Below are 25,601 nucleotides of genomic sequence, written 5' to 3'. Positions count from 1 at the left end.
CACCCTAACAGAATACCTAAAATCCTTGTCTAATGTTTCCTTAGTGGGTGTGGGAAGAGTGTTTAGAGTTCTATGTAGGAACAGATATTTGAATTACTACAGATTGTTGGCAGGCCAGGTATTCAGTGCTGTCCAGACCAGGAGTTCTATCTGTTTCTCTGAGGCAGGGCTAGTATTGGAAAGATCTTTCTGAGTTCTTTATAGATAGGGATAACTGGGAAGTGTGTGCTTCATGTGTGTGTAATAAGCATTAATGCAAGAGGTTCCTGCAGAATATAGAGAAGGGACATTTCGCAGAAAGAGCTTAGAACATCTTCATGGCTAATTGGGTACAAAGAATCAAAGATGATTCATGGCATCAGATCCGCATAGCGGGGAGAGTGGTAACATCACTAAAAGGAATAAGACACGGGGACGGCGGAGGACTTCTTTTATGGGGAAATTATGAGTCACGCTTTAGACATTGCTAATTTGAGATGCCATCAGCACAAAATGTTTACTTGGAAGACGGTGTGATGGGACAGATGGCCTGGAGAGAAGTCAGTGCCCTACACGCAGCAGTGATCATCGGCAGGGAGAAAATAGCTGTAGAGAGCATCGCAGGGACCATGGATGGTATCTGTTGTGGACTGTGGATTATATAATTGTACTTCACGAATTTCCTTGCCACGGGAAACTGTACTGTAGCTGTGTCCTTGCTCTGGTTTACATGCTGATTGGTGTAGAACAAAGGAGTGTGGTGTAGTTGCCCATCTTCAGAGGATAAACAGCTGCTGACTCTAACGGAAGTTATATGTATTTTTAAAATGTTCTTGTAAGATTTAAATTATATCATTAAAAACTGTACACCCAGAATGATGGGTGCAGAGCTAAGGGGGCAGATGAATTCTCTCAGGTTGGGTAAAAATTGGAGGAGCAGTGTTCTGGAGCCCAAATGTCAGCGGTGCCCATGGCTGAATCAAAAGAGAAGCCATGGATGACAGGAAAGGAGCAGCGAGGAGAGTGTTATAAATCAACGAGGACTAGAGAGGTTGAAGAATTCAGGGGACGCCATAACACTAACTTGAGAAGAAGCAACAGAGCAAGACCCTAACACAATACAGTGAGTTGAATCAATTTCTAGTCACTTAGCATATGCTGCTTAGAAAAGGATTAAGGGAGAAAAACAAAAACAACAACAACAAAAAAAACATGCTGATAAAAGGCAGAGAAGAAAGGGATGCTGAGGGCTAAGCAGCCCAGTTACGTGCTGGAAACTCCCAATCTGTAGGGAGAGCATACAGAAGGCTAGCCTGGGGAAATCTGGCTGAGGATGTTTCCTCTTTTCCATCCTTTTGGTCTGCGTCCTTCTTCCTGTTTTATGGATCATGACAAGACAGCCTAGGATGTTACCATAGTCTTCTAGTGAGTACATTTTCCAACTGATCTTCACTTACAAGACAGACAAGTGGCAGGTTTTGTCATATAGGCTAATACACACTATTCACAGTATCATACATAATGGGTTGGCCCAAGCCCATCCCTCCCCCACACCCTATGCTTCCTGGGAGCTACATTCTTATTCTTTAAGATAAAGGAGCACAATTCAGGCACCTATATTCCAAGAATAAACCACGACTGACTCTCCCAGAAGTCATGTGGGGACCCCTGTATACTGTTACCTCCTGCGTCTTTCCTCCCTGACAAACTGACACTGCTCTTTCTTAGTCAATGTCAACCTAATCCTCAGCCAAGTGTTTCAAACCTTCCAGCAGACCATTCTAAGGGTCTATTTTCACTGATTTCACCCTGTTTCCTCGGTCCCTTTCTTATTTGGTAGTTTTATTTTTCAAGATCATTTCCGTTGAAGACCAGGCTTCTGAGACATTGTTAACTGACTCATTTTGTACTCTAATTTGAAAGCCGTCTCCGTCCATCCACCCAGCTCATCTGTAAACATGTATAATGGGTTCCTTCCTGGCCAAATCCGTCACTGTGGACTACCTGTGTGTGCACTGTGATGACAGTCTTCGTCCCCCTGGCATTAGCGCAGCAAAGGCTATCCTTCCCTCGTATGCCCTGAAGGACACTCATTTGGGGAACTTCATTTACCCTTAAAGGGCATTTGAAGCAGCCAGCATACTGATGTGGAGGTCACATTGGACAAAACCAAAGTATATAGTGTTACAGTTTGCCTGTAAGGATTTTTTTGTTAATTTTAGCGTACATTATGTATAACAACTCTATGACTCCTATTCACCTGAATTAAGCCCCTACTGTCCCCTGGTAAAGTCTTCTAAGCACACATGCAGAGCAGCATGGGAAGAAATGAGGAAGAATCTGCCTCATCTACCCTGGGTGACTCTAGGTGACACTGGGGACAGACCTTATTTATTCCTGCACTGAGCTTCAGTGAGTTGATTCCTACTGAATGAAGTCGTTTCCTCTTGATGTCGATATTAGAAATAATAACAATAATCAGCTGATATAACAATAATTGAATATGCAGCTAGTGAGATGCATTTTATTATATATTTAAGTAGAGTTTACTATTTCGTTTCTACTGAAAAGAATCTTTTAAAGGAAAAATCATTTGTGTATTTCTAGACACTCAACCACAAGGAAATTTCATAAGTGGTATAAAGGAGCCAAGGCTGTGAGTACAAATAGAAATTGCTACACAATCAGCAAATGTAGTCAATCTAATAAGGTTTAGTTATAGGTAAAAATAGGAACAGCTATGTGAACAAACACTCCAAAAGATAAACCGACTTTTTAAAGTAACATCGGAGCATTTAGGTTCCAGGCAGTAACACTCACAGCAGCCTATGGAACACCAGCCACTGACATTAGTTCTAGCATTGCAACCACACGAAACACACACTTCTTTTTTCTTAGTTCTTGTCCATATGATATGGAGACATCTTTCTTTGATAATGAGCCATATTTATAGCCAAATGACATACTATATCACATGTAAATTTGAAGTCTGAGGATCTCTATTTTAAAATATTTTTCTCCTTTATAAAAGACACATGTGTTTTCTGCAGAAATCAAACAGTTGGAAAGAAGAAAGTGAAGCCCCTTCCAGTCCCAGATTCTCTGAAGCAGAACTGGGCTTCCTGTCCTTGCCTAGGAAGGGGTGTGGCCCCTGACGACTGTTAGGAGGACCATGACAACCAGGACGGTGTGACAACCAGGACGGTGGTGCCACCTTCCCACAGAAACACTGCGGCTCTTTAGAACTGGGCTTTCCTATAATACCATCATGAATACTAGTGACTCACCGGATGCATGGCAAATTAAAACACTATCCAGTTTCCAAACTGACAGAATGAAATGTCTGCCAAAGTTGTTAATCCAAAAGGTTCCTTGGTCATAAATTAAATTCTTTTATAATGGAACAAAGTCAATGATACAGAGTCAAATCATATCAAAAGTTGAATTTAAGAGTTGGCGAACTTGGAGGGAAACACGTAGGCTAACTGCAGCTCTTCCCTTCTCCCTCCTCTCCTCCAAATTCAGTCTCCCTCACAACTCCCAGTTCACCCCCATTTCTAAGTGTCAGCTCCCAGTACCTAAAATCACATTTTATCCAGAACCCCTAGTGACTACACTGGGCAGGATACCATAAGATTTTTCTGCCAGGCAGCACACAGCCACTGCATTCCGCTAAGAAAAGAACCAGAAAGGACAACATAAACCAAGGAACAAAACACCCGCCAGGTATCATCCCAAACCCAGATGCTTAGACTCTAGTGTGAAGCAAAACAGCAGGACAATATGCGTCCACTAGAGCCCAGAAACCGTACTACAGCAGAGTATTGCAACTTAGCTTGCGTACAAGACAAAGAACTTAAAACAGCCTTTATGGATATGATAGATGTCCTTAAAAGAGAAATGAATAAACAAACAGTGGAAGGAAATGAATAAAACAGTACAAGACCTGAATGTGGAAATAGAATAAATAAAGAAAACCAAAACTGAGGGAATAGTAAATGAAAAATTTAGGAACTTTAACAGGAATGTCAGAGGCAAGTCTTACCAACAGAGTATGAGACAGAAGAGAGAATCTCAGCCATTGAAGACAGGATAGAAGAAATGGATAACTCAATTAAAGAAAATTATACATATATACATAAAATTTGTCACGTTGTCATATACATGTATGACACATGACTTATATAATTGTCATATATATGTATATATAGACATACATATATATTTAGAAAGAGAGAGACATAAAACATACAGGAAATCCTAGACATTACAAAAAGACAAAATTTAAAAATAACATAAATAGAGGTAAGCAAAGAAACTCAGATCAAAGACACAGAAAGTATTTTCAACAAAATTATAGTATAAAATTTTCCTACCCTAAAGAAGAAGATGCCTATTAAGGTACAAGAAGCACACAGAAACACCAAATATACTATACCAGAATAGAAATTCTCCACAACACATAATAATCAAAGCACTAAACATAAAGACAAAAAGAAAAAATATTTTAAAAGGCAAGGTAAAAAAAACTAAGTAACATTAAAGACAGATCTATTAGCATATCACCTGAGTTCTCAGTGGAAACTCTGAAACAAGAAGGGCCTGGACAGATGTTTCACAAACTCTAGAGACCACAGGTGCTAATCTATGCTATATGCAGGAAAACTATCAATCACAATAGATCAAGAAAATATGACATCCTATTCCATGATACAACCATATTTAAGCACATCTTTCTACAAATCCAGTCCTACAGAAGGTGTTAGGAAGAAAACTTCAACCTAAAAAGCTTAACCACGTCTAAGAAAACACAAGAAATCATCCTAGACCCACACATCAAAGGAAGGGAAACACACATATAAACACCCCACAACAACAAAATAACAGAAATCAATAAATGTTGTTCATTCATTAATAACTCTCAATGCCAATGGTCACTATTCCCCATTTAAAAAGGCACAAAGAAAAAGGATGCAAAAATAGGATCTATCTTTCTGCTACATCTAACAAACACACCATAACAACTAAGAGAGATATCACCACAGGATGGAAGAAGATGTTTCAAGCATATGGGCCTAAGAAACAATCTGGTGAAGTCATTTTATTATCTGACATAAAACAGACTTCAAACCAAAACTAATGATCAAAGGTATGAAAGGACATTACATACTAACCAAGGGAAACTATACCAAGATAACATTTTGGTTCCAAACATTTAGGCACCAAACACAAGTACAGCCAAATTCATAAAAGAGATTTATCTTATATCTTAAATCACTTGGTTACCCTCACACACTAATCATGAGAGATTTCAATCCCTAACTCTCACCAACAGACAGTTCAGTCAGAGACAAACTTAACAGAGAAATGGGGTTAACTGGCATTATAACCAGATGTATCTAACAGATATTTACAGAACATTTCACCCAAACACAAAGGAATATACTCCTTCTTTGTACTGCATGGAACTTTCTCCAAAATTGAACCCTTTCTTAGAACACAAAATAAGTCTCAACAGACAACAAGGAAATAGAAATAACACCCTGTATCCTGCCTGCCCACCCCAGATCAAAGCTAGACATCAATGGCCACAGAAACAAACGCTTACAAACTCATAGAAATTGAACAACTCTCTACTGAGTGGAAATGGGTCAAGACAAATGAAAACTTACTAGAATCAAATGAAAATGAATTCACAACATACCCAAACTCATGGGACGCAATAAAAATGGTTTTAAGAAGAAAGTTCTAAGCACTAGACTGTATGCCACCATCTCAATGAAATGTTTTCAGTTATAGGAGTTGTCATGGATATGGTGTTTTTACAGAGCAATAAGCAAACCCTAACTAAGATGTCCCCCCAAAAGGGGTCACGATGCATAGGCTGGAAACAGAGGCTTTTGAACAAAAAGAAGAAACCACACCCAAAGGAGTAAATAGCAAGAATTAAACTCAAAGCTTGTAGGCCCATATTTCAGACGTGACAAAATGCCATTCACCTGGTTACGTAGGAGACAGTTCTGGTGTATTTTCCCACTCAGTTTATGTGTTGGTATAAAGGCTGTTTGGAAAATAAATGAGAGAAATTCTTCAGGATGTAAACTCAGGACTTCACGAGGGACCACTGAGAATCTCCCTCCCAATTAAGCCATGTGAGTTGTGTCTTTATTTCTGTCTCCTTCACGCCGGTCAAGAGAGAGAGTTTATGTTGGGGTCTGGTCTAGAGAAATAATTTATGGTCCGGGCTAGAACCGGGCCCTAACAAGGGCTGAAATCAATAACATACAGACAAACAGTATAAAGAATCATTGAAACTAAGAGGTGGTTCTCAGAGAAAATCAAAAGATTTACAACCCTTTTGTAAAAAGATTTACAATCAAAGTGACTAGAAGGCAGAGAAAGAAGATCCAGATTAACAAATTTAGAGATGAAAGGGGGACATAACACACTGAGGACATACAGTCATAAGGACATACTTTAAAAACTGGTACTCCCCCAAATTGGAAAACCTAAAAGAAATGAATAATTTTTGACACAAACCACTTACCAAAGTTAAATTAAGACCAGATAAGCAAGTCAAACAGACCCATAATCCTTAGTGAAACAGAAGCAGTAATAAAAAGTCTCCCAATCAAAGACAATCCAAGGCCAAGTGATTTTAGCTCAGAATTCTACTAGACTTCCAAAGAAGAGTCAATGCTATTACTTCTCAAGTTATTCCACAAAATAAAAGTTACATTGCCTGAGGCCACAGTTACCCTAATGACAGCAGAATTCATATGGCATTGTTGGGGCTTCCTTGTCTCATAATGCCATATCAGGGTTCTTTTGAAAAAAATACCTTTTTAATCTTTATATTTTTCCTGTTTTTTTTTCATTTTCTTTTCTTTTTATTTTATCACCTCTTTCTCACTGTAGATATTATGGCTTCCAGTTCTGTGTTTTCACATGACTCCTCAGCGTATGAATGAGTGTGTCTGAGTCTGTATCTATTTCTTATGCCTTTTGTTGGATTCTTTTCCTTCTATTTCTTTTTACTGTCATATCTCAACATGTTATTGTCTGTTTTATCTCATTATATTATTTCTCTCTGCTCTGGACTCTTCCGGATGCCTCTGGATGTCGTCTCTTATCCACAATAAAAGCCACCTTCCCCCTAATCACGGAGGCCATTTCAGTGGTTTCCTTACTGTGCCCCTTGCACACACTGGGGTGCTAATGTAGTATACAGAGGTGACACTTGACGGAGTACCCCACCACACTCCAGAACCACTTTCCGTCCCAGCCTTCGTTCTTAGTGAACTATTCTTTCCTTTGTCTTCTTTTGCAGGCCTCTGGTAGGCATATTCTGGGCAGAAATCTGTATAGTAAAAGCAATTCCAGTCTTTGGAGAAATACATTTTTGAGACTGAGCCAAACTGAACAATAAAGGAAACTAGTACCATCACCTTTGAGCCTCTTCTCCAAGCAAGAAACCTGTGGCCTGGCGACAATCAAGAGTATTGACTGGTTAGCCAGTCTGTTTGAGTAAATACTAGAGTCTAAAACTTTGCTCAGCTTTCAGTGTCTGAATGATCAGGGTTAGTAAACAACTTATTCAGATAGCTGAGAGACAGTGTAGAAGGCCACACTGATTAGAAAATACAGTGATACTTGACAACTGATGTCAAACAAATGGAAACTGCATGGCTGGCAAGAGTCATCAGCCAAGAGCGTCTTTGTCCCCACTATTCAGCCAGGCCTTCCTGTAGCTTAGTTTCCAACACACATACTTTGGAAGGGGTCAGTGTTCTGTCGTACCTGTCTTCTCACAGAATTAGGTTCAATCTACACGAGAACCTCAGGCCCACAGCCCAGCTCCTGTCATTCTCCACCACTGCCCGACCTCTGAAATAAGCTCTCCCAAGATCCCTCAACCCACACTTTGATCAGGACCTCCCGCCTGCCTGTTTGTCTCACTATCACTAGCACCTCCCACAACACTGATGGATTTTGTGTGCATGTGTGTGTGTTCCGAGGCTAGAGGACAGCTAGTGGAAGCCGGTTCTCCTTCTACCGTGTGGGTTCCACGAACAGAACTCAGGTTAGCAGTCCTGATTGAAGGGGCTTTCACCTGCTTGAGCCATCTCATGGGTCCTCTCTCTGTTGAAATCCATTTTCATGTTGTTAGTCTCTAACTGAAAGGATTCCTTTGCTCACACCCCCAAGGATGTTGATTTGGTTCTTCACCAACTGTATATCCTTTATTTCCTACTTTCTTCCCTACAAATATGGGTTGAGCTGATGTAAGAGACCAGTATAAAAATAAAGTCTCAATTCACAAACATTTGAAATAACATGAGTCTAAATGCTTTCAAAATTGTTCACTAATTGCATGTGTAAAGGTTATAGGCCAAATGAGTAGGGGAACCAACTCATTCTAAGGTTACATGATGGAGTCTTTAGCAAGGTAACATATCCTTCCTTCTTTATCAGTATTTTGTGAATCATGCACTTGTTCATGTGCTTGCTGATTTCACTGTAAGAGTTCAGTGCTATCCCACTGTGTTTTAATCGTCAGCAGTCACAATTTAAAATATCACAATATAATACCATAAATACTTATTAATGTGTTGTGGAAAACAGTGCTAAAATTGGGCCTCAAAATCAATTATTCTGTCATCAGAGTAGAAATGAATGAGCAGTTCAAGCCAGACAATTGCCCTTGCGTGTTGTGCAGCTACCATGAAAGCAAGCAAAGTGAGACATGTTAGAAAGAATTCTGACACTGTGAAAAGGATGAATGGCTAAACACTTACGTGCTCCGAAAACACACACAGTTCACATTCTTTATATTCACATTTTGTGGGGTTTTAATTAGGTGGGTAGTTTTCACTATCAACTTGACACAACCTAGAATAATTGCCATGGGGAATTTTTTCTCAATTGAGAGTTTTGAACAACGTATTTTGATCATACTCCCAACTCTTCCCAGATCTACCTTCACTTTCCTATACACCCAACTTTGTGTTGTTTTTCTTTTTGTTAAACCCATCAAGACCAATTTGTGTTACCCAAATATCTGGTAACACTGTCTTACTGAAGAATCACCTAGATCAAGCTGGTATGTGGGCATGATTGTAGGGAATTGTCTTGATTGTTAATTGAGATGGAGCTCCACCTTAGATGTGTGTAGCACCATTTTATGGGCTGGTCCCTGAACTGTAATAGACTAAGGGAAGTAGACTGAGCAAAAGCAGCAGGCAGATATGATGGCAACATTTGCTTCTGTCTGCCTTTGATTGTAAATGTGTGTGGTGGTTTGAATGAGAATGGCCCCCATAGGCTCATAGGTTTGAATATTTGGCCCCCAGTTAGTGGAACTGTTTGGAAAGTATTTTGAGGTGTGGCCTTATTGGAGGAGGTGTGTCACTGGGAGCAGTTTTTGGGGTTTCTAAGGATCCTTGCCATTCTCAGTCTCTCTCTTCTCCCCCCACCTCTCTCCCTCTCTCTGTATGTCTCTATTTCTCTTTCTGTCTGTCTGTCTCTGTCTCACACATGTGGATCAAGATGATATAAGCTCTCAGCTACTTCTCAGCTAAGCCTGCCTGCTGCCATACTTCCAGCCATGCACTCTAACCCTCTGTAGCCAAACAAACTCCATTTTTGCATGCTGCCTTATCTCAGCAATAGAAAAGTAAACAAGACAGCATGATATGACTGTTCCTTCAAGCTCCTGCTTCTGTAGCTTCCCCACAATGATGAGTTAGAGCGAGGGTTCTCACTAGCATTTTATCACACAACAGACATGACATTAGAACCCACAACTTCATTGTTTTTAAAGATAGAACCAGATCTTATGAAATAAGAAAATAGGTCTGAAATTCATTTTGAAATTATGCATTCCCTTGTGCTTTAAAACCATCTCCTGTGTTTATTGTGGAGGGGGAATCACATATGGAGGTCAAAGGACAACTTTGGGTGTAAGTTCTTTCCTTCCACCTTCCCACCATGTGAATTCTAGGGGGAGCTCAGGCTGTCCGCCTTGCTGGCTGAAGTCTTTGCTACTCAGTCATCTCATTAGCCTTTAAAAATAAGGTTCGCATGTGTATGTGCACTGTACATCTTATCATAAATTATAAGCCCTGCTGCTTTTGAAAATTCTAAAAAAAGAAGAATTAAAAAAATCACCAAAATTTCATATTCGATGGTCAATTTTGTCAACATTTTGGGAGCATCTCCAAGTTTTTAATTTTCTCTATATTTTTATGAAGATTTGATGAAATGTACATATTTATGCTCATTTTTAAGCTTCAGTAAAGTTTTATTAAGTGCTATTCATGAACAATGTAAAAGCTGTACAGTGTCAGCTCTGATGTTAATGGATTAACATTATCCCTAATACTGTGTATTTGTGCACTCTCCAAGTTTTGCTCCTATAAATAATACACTGACTAGCATATGTGACTATACATTTTACCCTCATTTTGAATTATTTTTATTTGATGAAATTTCCTTAAATAAGACTTATTGGGTTAAATAGTAACCTAATATAAACTGGCAAACTCCTTCCCAGGAAGATGAAACAATGTATCCCCTGCCTAACACCAAATAAAAGTATCAGTGTCCTTTCACTTTTTTCCTCCCTCATCATTTTTAAAAATATCGTCAATTTTATTAGCAAAAAACCCATGAATTTAACTCATATTTCTTACTTTTAAATTGTATCTTTTACCTATATTTATTTGATCAATTGTATTTTCGACCATGTAAATTGCCTATACGCGTTCTTTGCTCATTTCTGTAAGGTCTTTAATAATTCTCTTGCAATAATTGTATCTATATGTATTAAATATATCCATCGATAAGTTAGCATGCTTTCTGTTTTTATGTATTGAGTTATTTTCAATAAGAAAAAGGATAGAGAGAAAGAAACATACAATAAAGGTGGTATCATAAATTCTTCTCTAACGTATAAAACCTAAATTGGTTTTGCAACTTTATCAAAACATTTTTCCATTTGCTTATTGTTTGCTCTTTCAAATAATTCTTATACCCCTAAATTCTGATAAAAATCAAAAATTCATTGACGTTTTAGTTATATCAAACATAGTGTTTATAATCAGTTTTCCAGTCTCTCTCATTCATGATTCCCGTATCAGCTCTTGGGATCTTTTGGTTATGTCTTGAACAAGCAAATGAGCAAACGCAACAACTCCATCCTCTTCTTGAGTTCTCAGGAGCTGCAGCCGACCAGAAGCTGTAAATAGACTCCAGCCTTAACCAAGATGGACACCCAGGGTGGTTTCCTCTGTCTAAAGCCATGACCTTCAGTGTTCCTTCCCCACCTGTCCCTTTGACAGCAGCCTGGTTGCTCAGGCTGCAAAAGGTGCACATTCTAGAGGCACAGAAGAACTCTCCTCTTGGTGAGGGAGGAGCCTCAGCAAGTACGAAAGTCCGTTTTGTCTCTCTCTCTCTCTCTCTCTCTCTCTCTCTGTGTGTGTGTGTGTGTGTGTGTGTGTGTGTATTTAAGATCTAAACTGGACTTCAAAAAAAAAATAATCAAAACTCAATTTCCCAGAGCTAAATTAAGTTCCATACTTCTACGTGCTCATAAGATAAAAGCATATAGAAAGGTGGTTTCATTCCATGCAAGTTCTGTTCAGGGTGGAAAGAATAAATAAGCAAGGCAGAAAATGATCAATAGATCTTATATATTTAGAACCTTAGATATTTTCTTCCCTAAAAGAGCCATTAATTTCCGAAACTAAATCATAGATATAAAACATTCTATTGATTCTCGCAAGCAGCAAGTATTTCTTAATTAATATAAGACATTTTAAGTCTTAGAAATCCCTGCTCTCCACTTAGGCACTCCATATAATGAGTCACCAACGTGAGTAGACTTAGAATATGATTCTTGTACTTACAGGTGGCAGATAATGATACTGTGGTGTGTAATCCTCAGAGTATGTTGTTAAAGCACACCTAAAGAAAAAGAAGTCAAGATGTCAGAAAAGGAATGATCCCACATCACCACCAAAACCAACCAAACAAACAAACAAAATAAAACACTGCCACGAAACAAACACATTTCAGGAAAAATCAGTACTGATAAAGGGTTTAAGTCCAGCCTTCCCAGGCCATCTTCACAGGATTAGTTATCCCTAGCAAGCATCCCTTCAGTTACTTCCAATTCCTTACAACCTTCTGTGCTCTTGTACTAACACCTATAGCTACCAAGTCCCATCAGCATCTTAGGTGCTCTGCATTCCCCGAATTCTCTACATCACCCACTTTCTGCCTCCAAATCGTTTTGACCTCATGTCCCACACTCACTGCCAGATGATGGCTGAAGAGATTATGGAAAACAGCCAAGTTGCTGAAATCGTGGACTATCCCCAGCACCCCCCACACCTCTTAAACACACAAAAGTGTTAGAAGAATCATATGCCCTCCACAAAATATATAAGAATAACCAAGCTCAAAAAGAAGCCTTTGGGGTGCTGACGATGAAAAGACACACATGATGATAATCACAGAAGCTGTACCCTAAGCCCACAGTATGGAGTTTTAAGTATGGGTAACGAACAAGAGAAGTTTATTGTACTTCCACATTGAAGAGATTAGGGAAACCCCAGTTTTTAGCCCAGAGAAACTTGCAAGGGGTTTTCTGTTTAGAGCTTTGGGTAAGGGAGATATTCTTCTATAGAAATGAAGCTGACTTGATGGATGGTCAAAGAAAATACCTAGCAAATACCTCGGAAAGCAAGAGCATTCAATAAGAATTTCAAGATAACAAAATCCAACTCCGGCAGTCTAATGGGTACAGGTGGTAGATTTAGTTGCTGGTAGCCACCAATTGCTGCCAGCTCTCTCAGTTCTGCTTCCTAAACAGGGCAGCACCTGGGAGCTTGGGAGTTAGAGAATACAGTCTTTCCTGTGTGTTGGAGGAAAACGCCAGTGGCTACCAAAATCTATGGATGCTCAAGTCCCCTCTCTAAATTTGTGTTTGTGTATAGCACATGTACATCCTCATATACATTCTAAGTCATCTCTAGATTGCCTATACTGCTTAACATAATGTAAATGCTAAGTAAATAGCTTGTACACTAAGTAAATAGCATGGTTTCAGCAATAATAATTTTTTAAGTTTTTATGTGTTCAACATAGAATTGTTTTTCTTTTAATTGTTTTCAGTCCATGATTGTTTGAATCTGCAGATGTGAAACTCATGAGTATGATACTAGTTAGATCCTACCCCAAATCTGCTGAATGAGAACCTCTCTAGGCAGAGCCCAGCATTCTGTAGTTTAACAAGCCCTTTAGATAATTCTGATGTACACTTGAATAAAAGAACAAAAATAGAAGTTTACATGAGAGGGCTGAAGCCTTGAAAGAAGAGAGAAATGGATAGAAGAACATATGAGATGTGAAAGGTGAGGCCGTGGGGGCCAAGCTAGGGTTAACGTTTAAGCAGAGATGAAGACCGGGATGAAGAGGAGGAAGGTGCAGGTGTCATAACTAAAACTGACTATATTAATAAGACTTATGAAAACCTACTGCTTTGTAAACTAATTAAACAATACAATGAAAAAAAGAAGTTTGAGCATCGGTAGCCTGAAAGGGGAAACAATGCTTCCTCCAGAAGACAAAGTATATTAAATGAAAATTTCAGTATGTGGGATATCTTCCTCTGAAGTTATTGGTCATGGAGGCCTCAAGGCCCCCAAAACATCTCAAACCACTGCTATTACTCTTGGTTGTCCACTGAAGTTAGATGGTAAAATCACAATGCTGAAGACACAATGCATTTTGGTTGAAGAACATAGAGGAAATCAAAAAAGAACTGACCTGGATATTATTTCTGTTGGATAGCTTCATGGCCCTGGAAGATGCTATATAGATCACTCGGGGGAGAAAAGTCATCAGTGGACTTATTGGTGGTGTACTCTAAAATAAAATAAATCTGCATCCTAAAATACTAACCTCCCTACTGAAGCAAAAGTGGCATGACTGTTATAGGAATAACCAATAACTTTCAAGTTAGATTGAGGTCTGCTCCACAGGGCAGACTTCATGCCTGGGACTATAAACTTGATAAAAACCTATGGGTGTGAAGGTACTATAAACCTGATAAAAAAAAACCCCATGGCCCTAGGAGGGAACTTACTATTGTTTTTACTAAATAAGCATATTGTCAAAGTGCCTTGTAAATATTTATGTTTATACCCTAAAGTAGTGCAGCTCTCAACTTTTGTCAGAGAAGCTTCTTTTTGCAGTGGATAGTAGACAAAGCAGAGTCTCATAACTGGTCAAAAGTGCTGAGAATAAGAGACTAAATCACCCACATATCAGTTCCCTCCCCTAAGGCTCAGAGACCATCAGAGAAGAGGGGTAGAAAGAATTTAAGACCTTAAAGATGGGGAGGAATTCTGTTGAATGCTATCTTCTAGACCTGACATTGTCACTGCAGCTGTGAACCACAGCAGCTGTGGCTACTAGCATAAGCCCTACACAAGAACAAGTCAGTCACCATTGCAGCATGAATGGGAGAAGAGGTGCTGGCTCTGGGGCTGCTAGGGAAGGGAGGTTAGCTTTCTTCTTCATGGCTGTGGCCATGCTTTGGTGGATGGCTCCACACTAGTGAGTATGCAGGCAGCACTAACTGGACTCAGTGGTCAGTGGGTTGCTATAAAAACAGAAGGACGAGGAGGAAGAAGTAGAAGCAGAAGACAAAATGGAGGCGGAAGGGAGACATACACCAAGGGATACAGGGGTAGTGAGGAGGTTGGATGTGATCAAGGTAAATTGAATACATGCATGAAATGTGAAAGGATAAATAAAAATGACAGTGAATCAAGATATTCAACTTTTTAACTTTCAAATCAGTAAATGAAATTTGAAAGACCAACTTGAAGGAAGAAAGGAAGGAAGAAAGGAAGGAAGGAAGGATTAAAGAAGTAGGAAAAACTTATCAGTGAAGGATTTAATACTTATTGGCCCTAAATTGAATATCACACAACTTCTTAAAGGCCCATCTATATGCTTTGAAACTTAAAATTATTTTCAAAAAAATCTTGAAAGTGAAAAATATGTAAACATATGTAAAAGTATTAGCCAAGAAAGATTTTCTTCTGGTAATCGCATATGTAAAAGACAAAACTTAAAACAAATACTAGTTATAGAGACCATTACTCATGACTAAAAGAGCAACTCACCAATAATATTCATAAGAATCTAAATATTTAAGATATGCAAAGCAGAGAAAGTCAGGATTCTCAAAGATAAATGATAAATCTACAGTCACAGAGGAAGACTGCAAAACATCCTTCCGCCATTGGTTTCTTAATTCTAAATCTATCTGAATCCTCCAATACCACACACAAAGACAAGTCAACTACAAAGAGCATTAAGCTACACACTTAGCCCTAAGGAGAGCATAGTGGAGCATGGAAAATACTACCTGAAACAGACCAAATCAACATGGAACTGCTCCTGCAAAACTCCATGCCAGCCAGCTCCAACTAAGTTGCTTATATGATATTGCAAGGAGATGGGGACCTGACCCATTTACTTTTACAAGAAAAAAAAAAACGAAGCAGGCAGTTCAGCTCCCTTGTTTCTGCTTTCTTCAGCATTCTTTATCAAAACAGCCTGGCCCACTCTGCTCACCAGAACACTCTAGTTTATTTTATAGGACTAGGTATTTTCTGGTTCTAGAATTGTAAACAAAAACTAGCCAGAACCTTTACATCTTGTTATAATTTAGAAGTTGACTCTGTAAGTTTCAATTTGTGTGTAGATAGGTACTGTCCGTAGAGTGAGATCAAAGCCCACACTGGATCAGAGTGCTGGCAGGGTTTACAGAAGGACAGATGGCAACAAGTGCCTGTGGTTAGACAGAACACCATGGGCATCACCTCCAGAAACATCATCCTATCCTGATCGGGGAGATACTGAGATCAGAGGATTTGAACCACAGTTCCAAGCAGGAAGAATTAGAAAGACAGTTCTGGAAAGGCAATAATTCTGTAACAGAGAGAGACAACTAAGACAGTCAAGGGAATTGATAAACTAAACACCAGAAATTAAGGATCCTGGAACAGTAACACAGCATCAGCATCAGCACAGCATCAGCATCAGCATCAGCATCAGCATCAGCATCAGCATCAGCATCAGCATCAGCATCAGCATCAGCAGGCCTCCCACTTCTCACCCCGTCACCAGAGTCACCTAGACATGCTTCAGTGGTCTGACAGAAGATGGCACTCTTGAACTAAGATAATGGGCAAACGTCACACACTTCTCATTTCCCTCAGTAAGATCACCTTGATGGGATTACCCATGATTGTTCCCAGTCCAGGAAAGCCCAACACTGTTCAAAGAAACATAAGCAGGTAATATTCCTATGAGAAAAACAGTGAGAATTGAAATTAAGCTCATGAAGATCCTTTACTCCAGAAATGCTCCCAACCACCGACTGAACCCTCCATCAACCTTGTGGCTTAAAGATGTACTGCAGAGCCTAGAAAATGAAACAACAAAAAAAAATTGAGTGGAAGTGCAAGATTTTACTTCCCAAGGTTGAAAAGATTAAAAAATTCAAGATAATCCACTAAACGTAGCAAGCAAGTCCCAACAAGGTTGTCAGATACAAGACTGTTATAGGAAGTAGGTCACCCTAGTCATAGTGAACAAAGAGTGGCAACGTGTAAGAGGAAAGCTTGTAACAGTTGTTACAAGTTGTAACAAGTTGTAAAAGTTGTAACAGCTCCCCAAATAGCCTAGAAGAATGCATATAACCAAAGCTCTATACTACATACATGACGGGAAACATATAAAATGCAGTTGGGTATAGAATAATTCCTTATGTGTGAATGAGATGAATTATTGATGACGATCATTATTCCATCTCATTGTCATGAATCAAAACACAAGGTATCTCATGGGAGTTGACAAAAAAATCTAATAGAAATAGAATTCCATAAGATGCCAAATGGAATGATGACAATTTGGAAAAGAAGAACGAACTGGTTAAACTCACTCCACAAACGTCCAAAGGAGTAGCATGGCAGTAATTAAGACAGTGCTGTTGCTTCACGAGTTAGAAATAAACCCGCAGGATAGACTCCAGGGTTCAGAGATCAAGCCGCTTAAGCATGGCTGTGCAGTTATAAGAGAAAGGGCTTAATGACAAAATAGCAAGCAAAGCAATGGGGCAACAATGAGTTAATCTTAGGTTGCAAGTACTGCATGGGTATTGTATGAAAAAGAAGAGCTTCTAAGGGTTGAACAATTTGACATTTCATACATTTTTACTTCTACTGGCCAAACAATATCATACATAAAGCTATAAGGAAAGTTATAGAAGATGTTTTCCTACATTTTACCAAGATAGAATACCCAAAATAAGAAATTTTAAATTCTTGTAAAACAGTGGTTAAAAAAAAAAGTCCCAAAGGAAAATTGACCAAGGCTACACACAGGCAATTTGCAAAAGAAATCAGGAAGGATCGTTGATGCTAGACAATAAATTTATCCATAAACCCAGCAGTTAGTGAGATGTAAAACGAAACAACAGTGCCATGCTCTAGGAAGATAAGGCCTGCCAGGCCAAAAGGAGTCAACCTGGAGTCTGCCTGGAGCTGCCAAGGGGCTTGTCTGTGCCTAGCCAATAAGGAGCAACCAAGCAGTGTTTTCTGAGTGCCTAGCAACAGGCGCTGTCAGAGGTCCTGATCGTGCCTAGCCAATGAGAGAAGGGCATGAGATGTCAGCTTCCAACAGTCACCTAGCCTGGATGCTGGGAGGGTGTATAAGTCCCTGTCCAGGTCCAGCCTTCTCTCTTCTTCCCTCACCCCCCCTCCCGTTAAATAAATGAGTCTGCTGAAAGCCTTCTACCTGATTCCAGGTGTCTGTGAGGAAGACATTAGGACCCAGCAACACCATACCATTTTATCTCCATTAGATTATTACTTTAAAGCCTCTATAATGTTTGTGGAGGTGTGAAAGAATGAGTATTCACACACTCCTGGTCCTTACCAGCATCCAGGAATCCAGTGAACTTGGGGTTATAGGGAGGTCTGTTAGGTCTAGAGAAGAGCTGGCAGACCTCTTTGTCAATATTCTCATCAGACTCAGTGGCAGCCTACAGTGGCTTGAAGTCATGTTGGGAATCACGGGGAGCAAACTGTGCCATGTGGGTCTGCCCTGCTTCTCCCTTTCCCAGCTAGAGCTAATAGGTTCAAAGACCCATGCTGATGCTATCAAGGATTTCTTTTGAGATTTTCTTTGGTAGAAACTGATAGAAAAAGGCCAGTCACTCCTCTGTGACAGAAGCCATAGAATGTAATGTCTCCACCTCATAAAAGAAGCCATCAGGAAGACAACGCCACAGGAGTCCTGATTGCAGGCTCCCCCACAGACTTTCCAGTTGTACTATGGGGGTCTTTAAACAAGATTACTCTTTGCCTAAGATGACCGTCTGTCTCTGCCACCCACAAATGCAAGAATCCCACTCCAGAGTGTGTGGCCATTAATCATTGTAATCATAGAACCAATTCCCCTTGCTCAGAGTCCAAACTTTCTGATCAAAAGCTGCCTTCCCATATGGTTTCCACAGAGGGCGAATGCTTTCATTAGGATGTGTGAAAAATAAAAAAATAAAAGAGAAACTTTAATTTCTCTTTATAAATTAACTAGTTAGAATTGTGGGGGTGGGTGTGGGTGGAGAGAGAGAGAGAGAGAGAGAGAGAGAGAGAGAGAGAGAGAGAGGAAGAAAGAGAGTTTATTGAACTCAAGTCAGTCTCCATGAGTCAGATAAATGCTGATAAAAACGACCTTTCTGGAAATGTAAAACTGAAGAGCAGATGCTGGTAGATTCATGAGGACAATGCTAGGCTGTCAGGTTATCTGGAAGTTGGACAGCTGGCTTTCAGCCAGTACCTCCCACGATTCGGCACACAAGCCCTCATTGACCTTTAACAGGTGCAGAGAATAACTGAAGATACTTTCTGAGATGAGCAAGTCTGATATTTATCATTAGAGCCATGACATTCGTTAAAATATCTACATGTGCATGAACACCAGGTGAAATGTGAACGGGTGATAAGATGCTGCGCTCCAACCCACAGAGTTCTTCTAGCTTGCGAAAACCTTAAAGTTTAATTTTACTTCTTTCGCATCTTGTCTGAGGCAAGGAGAGCTGTTATCTTTCCTTCTTTCCCAGAAGGTAGAACAAGTATACAATGCACTTACTGTAATGGTGTCTTCTAAATATAAGTGTCTCAAAGAAATAAATAATTTCAAATTAATCTTTTCCCTGCAACAATAAAAACACCTTTTTTTTTTTTTTTTTTGGAGACAGGGTTTCCCTGTAGCTTTGGAGTCTGTCTTGGAACTAGCTCTTGTAGACCAGGCTGGTCTCGAACTCACCAAGATCCTCCTGCTTCTGCCTCCCAAGTGCTGGGATTAAAGGCATGCACCACCACTGCCCGGCTAGGAGCACTTATCATTAAGACAAGTCTAGCCACTGACAGTCTCCATGTTATGGGTGAGAGGGAAAGTGTTTGCACTCTGGGAAATTGCATCCCATCCCTTTACCATTATTTGCTTTTACATCTCATGCCAATTTAGACACAGTGGTCCAGATCTATAATACCAGACTTGGGAGGTAGAGGCAGGAGGATCAGGGGGACATGGCAATCCTTGGCATTATGACAACTTAGAGACTAGTCTGCGACAGGAGGGACTAACTTCCACTGACAACCTATGTTGAACTATTTGAATGCCCTTGCCATTTCTTCCTGCATCTACCTTCTGATTAAGTCAGATGGAATTCGGTAGCTGCTCAACAGCTTCAGAATACAGGCAGATTTGTAGAAACTACCTCCTGAAAGGTTAATAAGTACGTGATGGAGAGCAAAGATGAACTGCAGGACAATTTGAATCCACTGTTAACCCTGATCCAAGGCCAGTACCGGCTAAAACTCCCTGTCATCTTTGTAAGCATCCTTCCCCTCCTCTTATAAACACAGAGATATGGCCCAAATTTTCTCCTTTCTGCTCTGCCCTTCTGTCATTCTGGGGCATTCAGACAGTCCTTTAAACACTCCACATCTTAACACCTCCCCTTCATATTTATTCCATAAATATTTATGAACTAGATAAGTGGATTAATTAGTGGGAAATCAGATTCCTTATTCTTGTGCTTGAATTTCTTCCTCTACACAGTTAAGAGCAACCTCACCCAAATGACCTTGGATGATTGTGAGGAAGGACAGAATGCAGACAATACACGTGGGATTTCTGAAGGACAAGGTATGGTTTGCAGAACAAAGCAGGAAACACAGGGGGTTGTTGATGCCATCGACTGAAGCAGACAAAACCAAAACCAAATTCTACTGCTCTCTAGATCCCTTCGTGTTCTGTGGAAAGTTACCGCACTCCACTGAGCCCTATCTAGTGAGAACTGTTACAGCATCTAAAATATACTGCAATGATATTGCTATCTCATGACTCTTAAAAGAGCGTATTCAGCTGTTAAGGTGGAGGATAGACGAAAGGGGCAGGACTGGGGATAGAGGAGCCAGCTTTGATATTGATATTAGCAATTGGGGCTGGCTCTGTCTGTTCTCCAGTCTCCGTCTCATGGCTTCTGATGCTGCCTCAGCGAATATTAGCAACTGGGGCTGGATCTGTTTGTCCTCTAGTCTCCTGGATCTGTCTGTCCTCTAGTCTCCTGGATCTGTCTGTTCTGTCAGTCTCCTGGCCTCACTGAATGCCCTCATCTCCTCTAGATGCCTAAGCAGAAAGACTAGGAAGCAACCTCAAACCACTTTACCCCCATAATTAACCAGTGATCCAGCAAATGTCAATTCCTTCTCAATGCATCAAAAAGCTGCACCCCTTTCTCTGGCCACACTGTCATTGCCAAAGAGTGGGATTTTATTTTGGCTTCCGTTGATACAGTCAAGAGTCTCCTGATGGCAGCCTCGGTTGTCTACCAGTTTCGTGCTTTCTCAAACACAAACATCTGAGGTCTCCCCAGTGCTTGAAAACCTTTCCCATCACTGACATGATCAAACCCAAATTCTTCACACAGCTTTCAGAGCCTGCTCACGCAGTTGTCATGGTTGCAGGCTCACCCCATGATGGGCCTTGGATTCTGCCTCTACACGTCCTCCATCCTCTGCTGAAGACTGTCTTTTTCTCCCACTGGTCTAGCAGCAGCTCAGGTGTCTCTTCTAGCTGGAAACATCTTACCTTCCCAGTTTGAGTCACATTGTTCCTTTGTACCTTGGGTTCACTCCCAGCATGCAGCACCTTGTAAGTTGATCCATTCAACACTGTCCCAGCCTGCCCCCTCTCTCTTTTCTTCACCTAGAAGCCTAAAACCATACTGAAGTCAAGGTGACCCCACTAGAGTCTGTCGTGAGGTATGGGATGAATACTCTAAAGAGCTCTTCACATTGTTCCTTCTAAAACAGCTTCGCCTTTGCAGCGTAGGAACCACTCTGAGACTATAAAGATGAAAAGGAGTTCATCTCCAGTCTCTTAAGACATTGCTTAGCACCATCCCGGTCTTGGATTCCTCGACCTTAGAGTTCATGCCTGGTGACCAAATGTATCCCTTAATTACTCAGGAATTGCTAGCTAAGTCTTCTATTACTTCTAGTTGAGGCTCTGTCTTCCCAATGCACCAGGATGCATTACTTTTCCTGCCTCAGATAGGAGACAAATGAGACTGTCTTTTGCATCTATACTACCAATGTCGAATTTTTCCTGGTGCAGAGTAGACAGTCATCAAACATGTATGTTGGAAGAATTTCCTTGTTCCTAAGAATTTTTGGAAGCCATTTGAAAGAATAAAGCATCATGTTTTCTGTTTGTTTTTTAAGGCAGGGTTTCTCTAGCTTTGAAACCTGTCCTGGAACTACCTATTGTAGACCAGGCTGGCCTCGAATTCACAGAGATCTGCCTGCCTCTGCCTCCTGAGTGCTGGGATTAAAGGCGTGCAACACCACCTCCTGGCCACATCTTTGTTTTTTAAGTATGCATGTAAATGAAAAGTGCAGACTCGAATATAGACAGCAGCAAAGGTTTCTGTAATTCTAGAAAGTCCTTATTTTCTTTAAACTTTAACTCTACCTCAAATGTGTTACTACCACTGAGACCAGCTAAAGACTTCAAGTGATTGTAAATACTTTGTAGATGACAACTGTAACTTACATGATGTTGGTAGGCTCAGCCAACATAGGCAGGGCAAGTGGGGCCTACATACTCCAGTTAGAGTATCTTTCTGTCCCATTGATCTGCAGATCAGGTGTCATCTCTACCTGGAACTCAGGCATGGGATATAAGGAAAGGACGGACATGTGTGAACACTCCCATTGTGACAATTTGAAAATCTTCACCACCCATCTTGGGCTTTGGTGGTTGTTTTTAATAATGATGGCTTGTGTTTCTGGCGTGTTGTGTAATGTGAAGTTTTGCCTTCCTCGAACACAGTGAAATGAATACAGTCAGACTCACAAAAGTATCTTCCCACTGTTGCTTTTACTTTTGTGGTCTGAATATTCATGTTCTACTCTCAGCGAATTTCAAACCTGCAATCCTAAAGTATTAACAACAACCGCTATCTGTTCAATGAATCTCTGGAATCTATTCATTCTTCAGGGTGGAAATTTGGTATCCTTTGATCAACATTGTTTCATTTATTCCCACCTCCCAGGGCCTCATAGACACCCTTCTACAACCTCCGTGAATTCAACCTTTTAGATTCCACATATAAATGAGATAGTACAGCACTTTTTTGCATGTATAGTTTACTTAGCAGGGTATTCTTTGGTTTCATTTATGTTCTCAAAAGAGGACTTGCACGTTTAAGGCTAATAATACTCCACTGGATATTTATACCACGATGTCTTTATTTATTTACCCATCAAAGGACTCTCAGCTTGTTTCTATATCTTTGCTTATTTTGGATTGTGCTGCAATAAAATCCAGTATATAGATACCTCTGTAGGTTATCAATTCATTTTCTTTGGATATTACATATACGTATATGTATATGGACACATCATAAGAGAGTTCCATTTGAAACTTTCTGAGAAATTTCCGTATTTTTTCCCCTAATATCCTCTGAATTTTACAAACCTGGAAGCGTATAAAGGGTCCAGTTTCCCATATGCATACCCAAATTTGTCACTTTTGTCACTTTGATAATATCCATCTTCACAGGGGCGTGGGGGTATTTCATTGTGGTTTGATTGTGTGCGCATGGATACATGTGTACGCATGTGCATACAGAAGTCAGAAGTCAACCGTAGGCTTTGTTCCTCAGGAGCAAGCTGCCCTGTTTGTTGAGACAGGGTCTCACCCATTAAGCTCACTAGTCAATGAGCTCCAGGGGTGGTCCTGTCACTGACCAATGAGCTCCGGGGGTCTTTCTGCCTCTGCCTCCTCAGGGCTGAGATAATAAAGCATATGGCTCCATACCCAGCTTTTTACCTGTGTGCTGGAGATCAAACCCAGGTACTCATGCCAACACTTTACTGACTGAATTCTCCGTCCCTGAATTTGATTAACGTTTACCTGATTGGGCATGTTGAACAGTATCTCATATAATTATTGTCTGTATGCATGCCTATTTTAGAAAAATGGCTATTGGAATTCTTAGGTCACTTTTAAGTGATAAAATGGCTATTGCTTATTTTGGATATTAAGTCTGTGTCAGATATGACCTACAAACACTTTCTCCTGATCTGTAGGCTGCCTTTCCATTTTGCTAGTTATTTATTTTGCTGTGCATAAGATTTTTAGTTTGATGAAGTATCATTTACTTAATTTTTTTCTCAGTTGCCTGTGCCTTTACATCCTATTCATTAAGTTATCCTCAAGACCAAAGTCAAGGGGTTTTTCTCCTGTGCTCTTTTTGGGGGGTTTTCAGAGTTCCCAGATTCTCTCACTAGATTTAGATTTACTAGATTATGAGTCCCCAACATTCGGTCTACTTGCATCTCTAAACAAAAATGATAAAACTATAGCTATAGTTTTAATGTTGGGGAAGAAATAACTACATAAACAAGGTACCTAGAGAGATGAAGATGATTTCAATTATCTATTTCTGTAGATTCATAGCCAGTAGTGCAAACAGCCACTTTGTTATGTTGTCTCTGATCTTCGGTGGGGTGGATGGGATCAGCTGGGGTTTCTGTTCTGTGTGATATCTATCCAGGACAGCTCACGCCCACTCTTGATAGTTATTCTTATTGAGTAAGAACCCAGCTGGAGATGTCAATAGAGTGTGTGGTCACCTCCACATGACTGCTCTATGCATCTTTAGCTTCACAGTGTAGCTGCTGGAGTTCAAGAATCAGAAAGCAGAAACTGCCAGTCTCCTTAAGGTCGGCATGGGAAGTTTGGAATCTCACTTCCGCAACATTCTCTTTCAGAGGAAGAGCTCACTACGTCAAAAGAAGAATTCTGAAGACACCCTGTTGTTTATGCTAGTGTTTCCCTTTATTATTTAAGCTTGGGTTGGGCTCCAATAACTTGCAAATATGAGAGTAAAACTATAAAAGCAAAGGCTTCCAAATAGCTAATTGAGTATCAACACTATTCCAATGGCCTTGTATATGTTAATTCATTACTCTTCAGAGCGTTCTAAAGTGATTTCATCATTTACACTCTTTATAGGGTGAAGCATATGCAGAGACTAAAGCAATAGTCCGAAATCCCACAGCTGGTACTTAATAGCAAGCCAGGATGTGAGCTAAGACGTTTATATTTGGTGAGATGACTCAGCAAGTAAAGGCACCTGCCTCCTAATCTGACAACCTGAGTTCAATCCCCAGGATACACTTAATGAAAAGAGGAAACTGATTCCCCAAGGTGGTCACTAGATGTCCACAAACATTCCATGGCATGTGAGCACACCCACCACACACACTTAATTAATTAATTAATTAAATCTATTAACACCAAAACTTATTGTCTGAGGTGTTTTAATATTCAGAAGAATGATAGAACAACTAGAATTTTGATACATAGTTTGCTGTACATCACTTTATTTTTGTAAACATGGAGATAGTTGCTACATTTAAGCAGGACAGACCCTGAGCCCAGGAGCACTGTTTTTGTATGATGATGTTTTATTTCAGGAATTGGCTGACATGGAGGCCAAGAAGTCTACAACCTGCTGTCTGCAAGACACAGAACCAGAAAAGCCATTGATGCAATTCAGATACAGGGAAGCTGATGGTATAACCCCGTAAGCAGACATGTGAACTTGGGGTAGGGATGGAGTATACGTTCAGAATCCAAAGTCCTGAGAACAAGGAGCTCTGGTGTCCAAGAATGGGAGACCATGACATCCTAATAGAAGGAGAACAGATCTGGACCTTCTGCTTTTGTTCTGTTAGGGCTGTCCATGGACTGGAGGGCACACGCTCAACATGGGTGGGGAACATCCTTACTCAGTCTAATTCAAATGCTAACCTCTTTCATAGACACCCCCATCTGCATACACTAACTCTCTGGGTATCCACGGGACCAGTCAAATTAGCATATAAAATCGACCTTTGTGAGCACCAAGCTTCGAAACTTCAAATGAAAATTTTCATTTTTAAACAAATGTCGAT

The 25,601-nt window shown here is 40.2% G+C and overlaps 1 protein-coding gene across 1 annotated transcript in view; it reads right to left on the bottom strand.

Annotated features, from left to right (window-relative positions):
• Cfap95 (cilia and flagella associated protein 95) overlaps positions 1-25,601 on the bottom strand; it is a 95,397-nt gene that overhangs the window by 7,905 nt on the left and 61,891 nt on the right. Inside the window, exon 5 of the mRNA XM_048438668.3 lies at positions 11,889-11,946. Coding sequence (XP_048294625.2) covers positions 11,889-11,946 — 58 coding nt within the window. The remainder of the gene's footprint in view (positions 1-11,888; positions 11,947-25,601) is intronic.

Source organism: Myodes glareolus, chromosome 7, assembly GCF_982192425.1.
Source record: "Myodes glareolus chromosome 7, mMyoGla1.1, whole genome shotgun sequence".
NCBI lineage: Eukaryota > Metazoa > Chordata > Mammalia > Rodentia > Cricetidae > Myodes > Myodes glareolus.
This window is presented reverse-complemented; position numbering and strand designations above follow the sequence as displayed.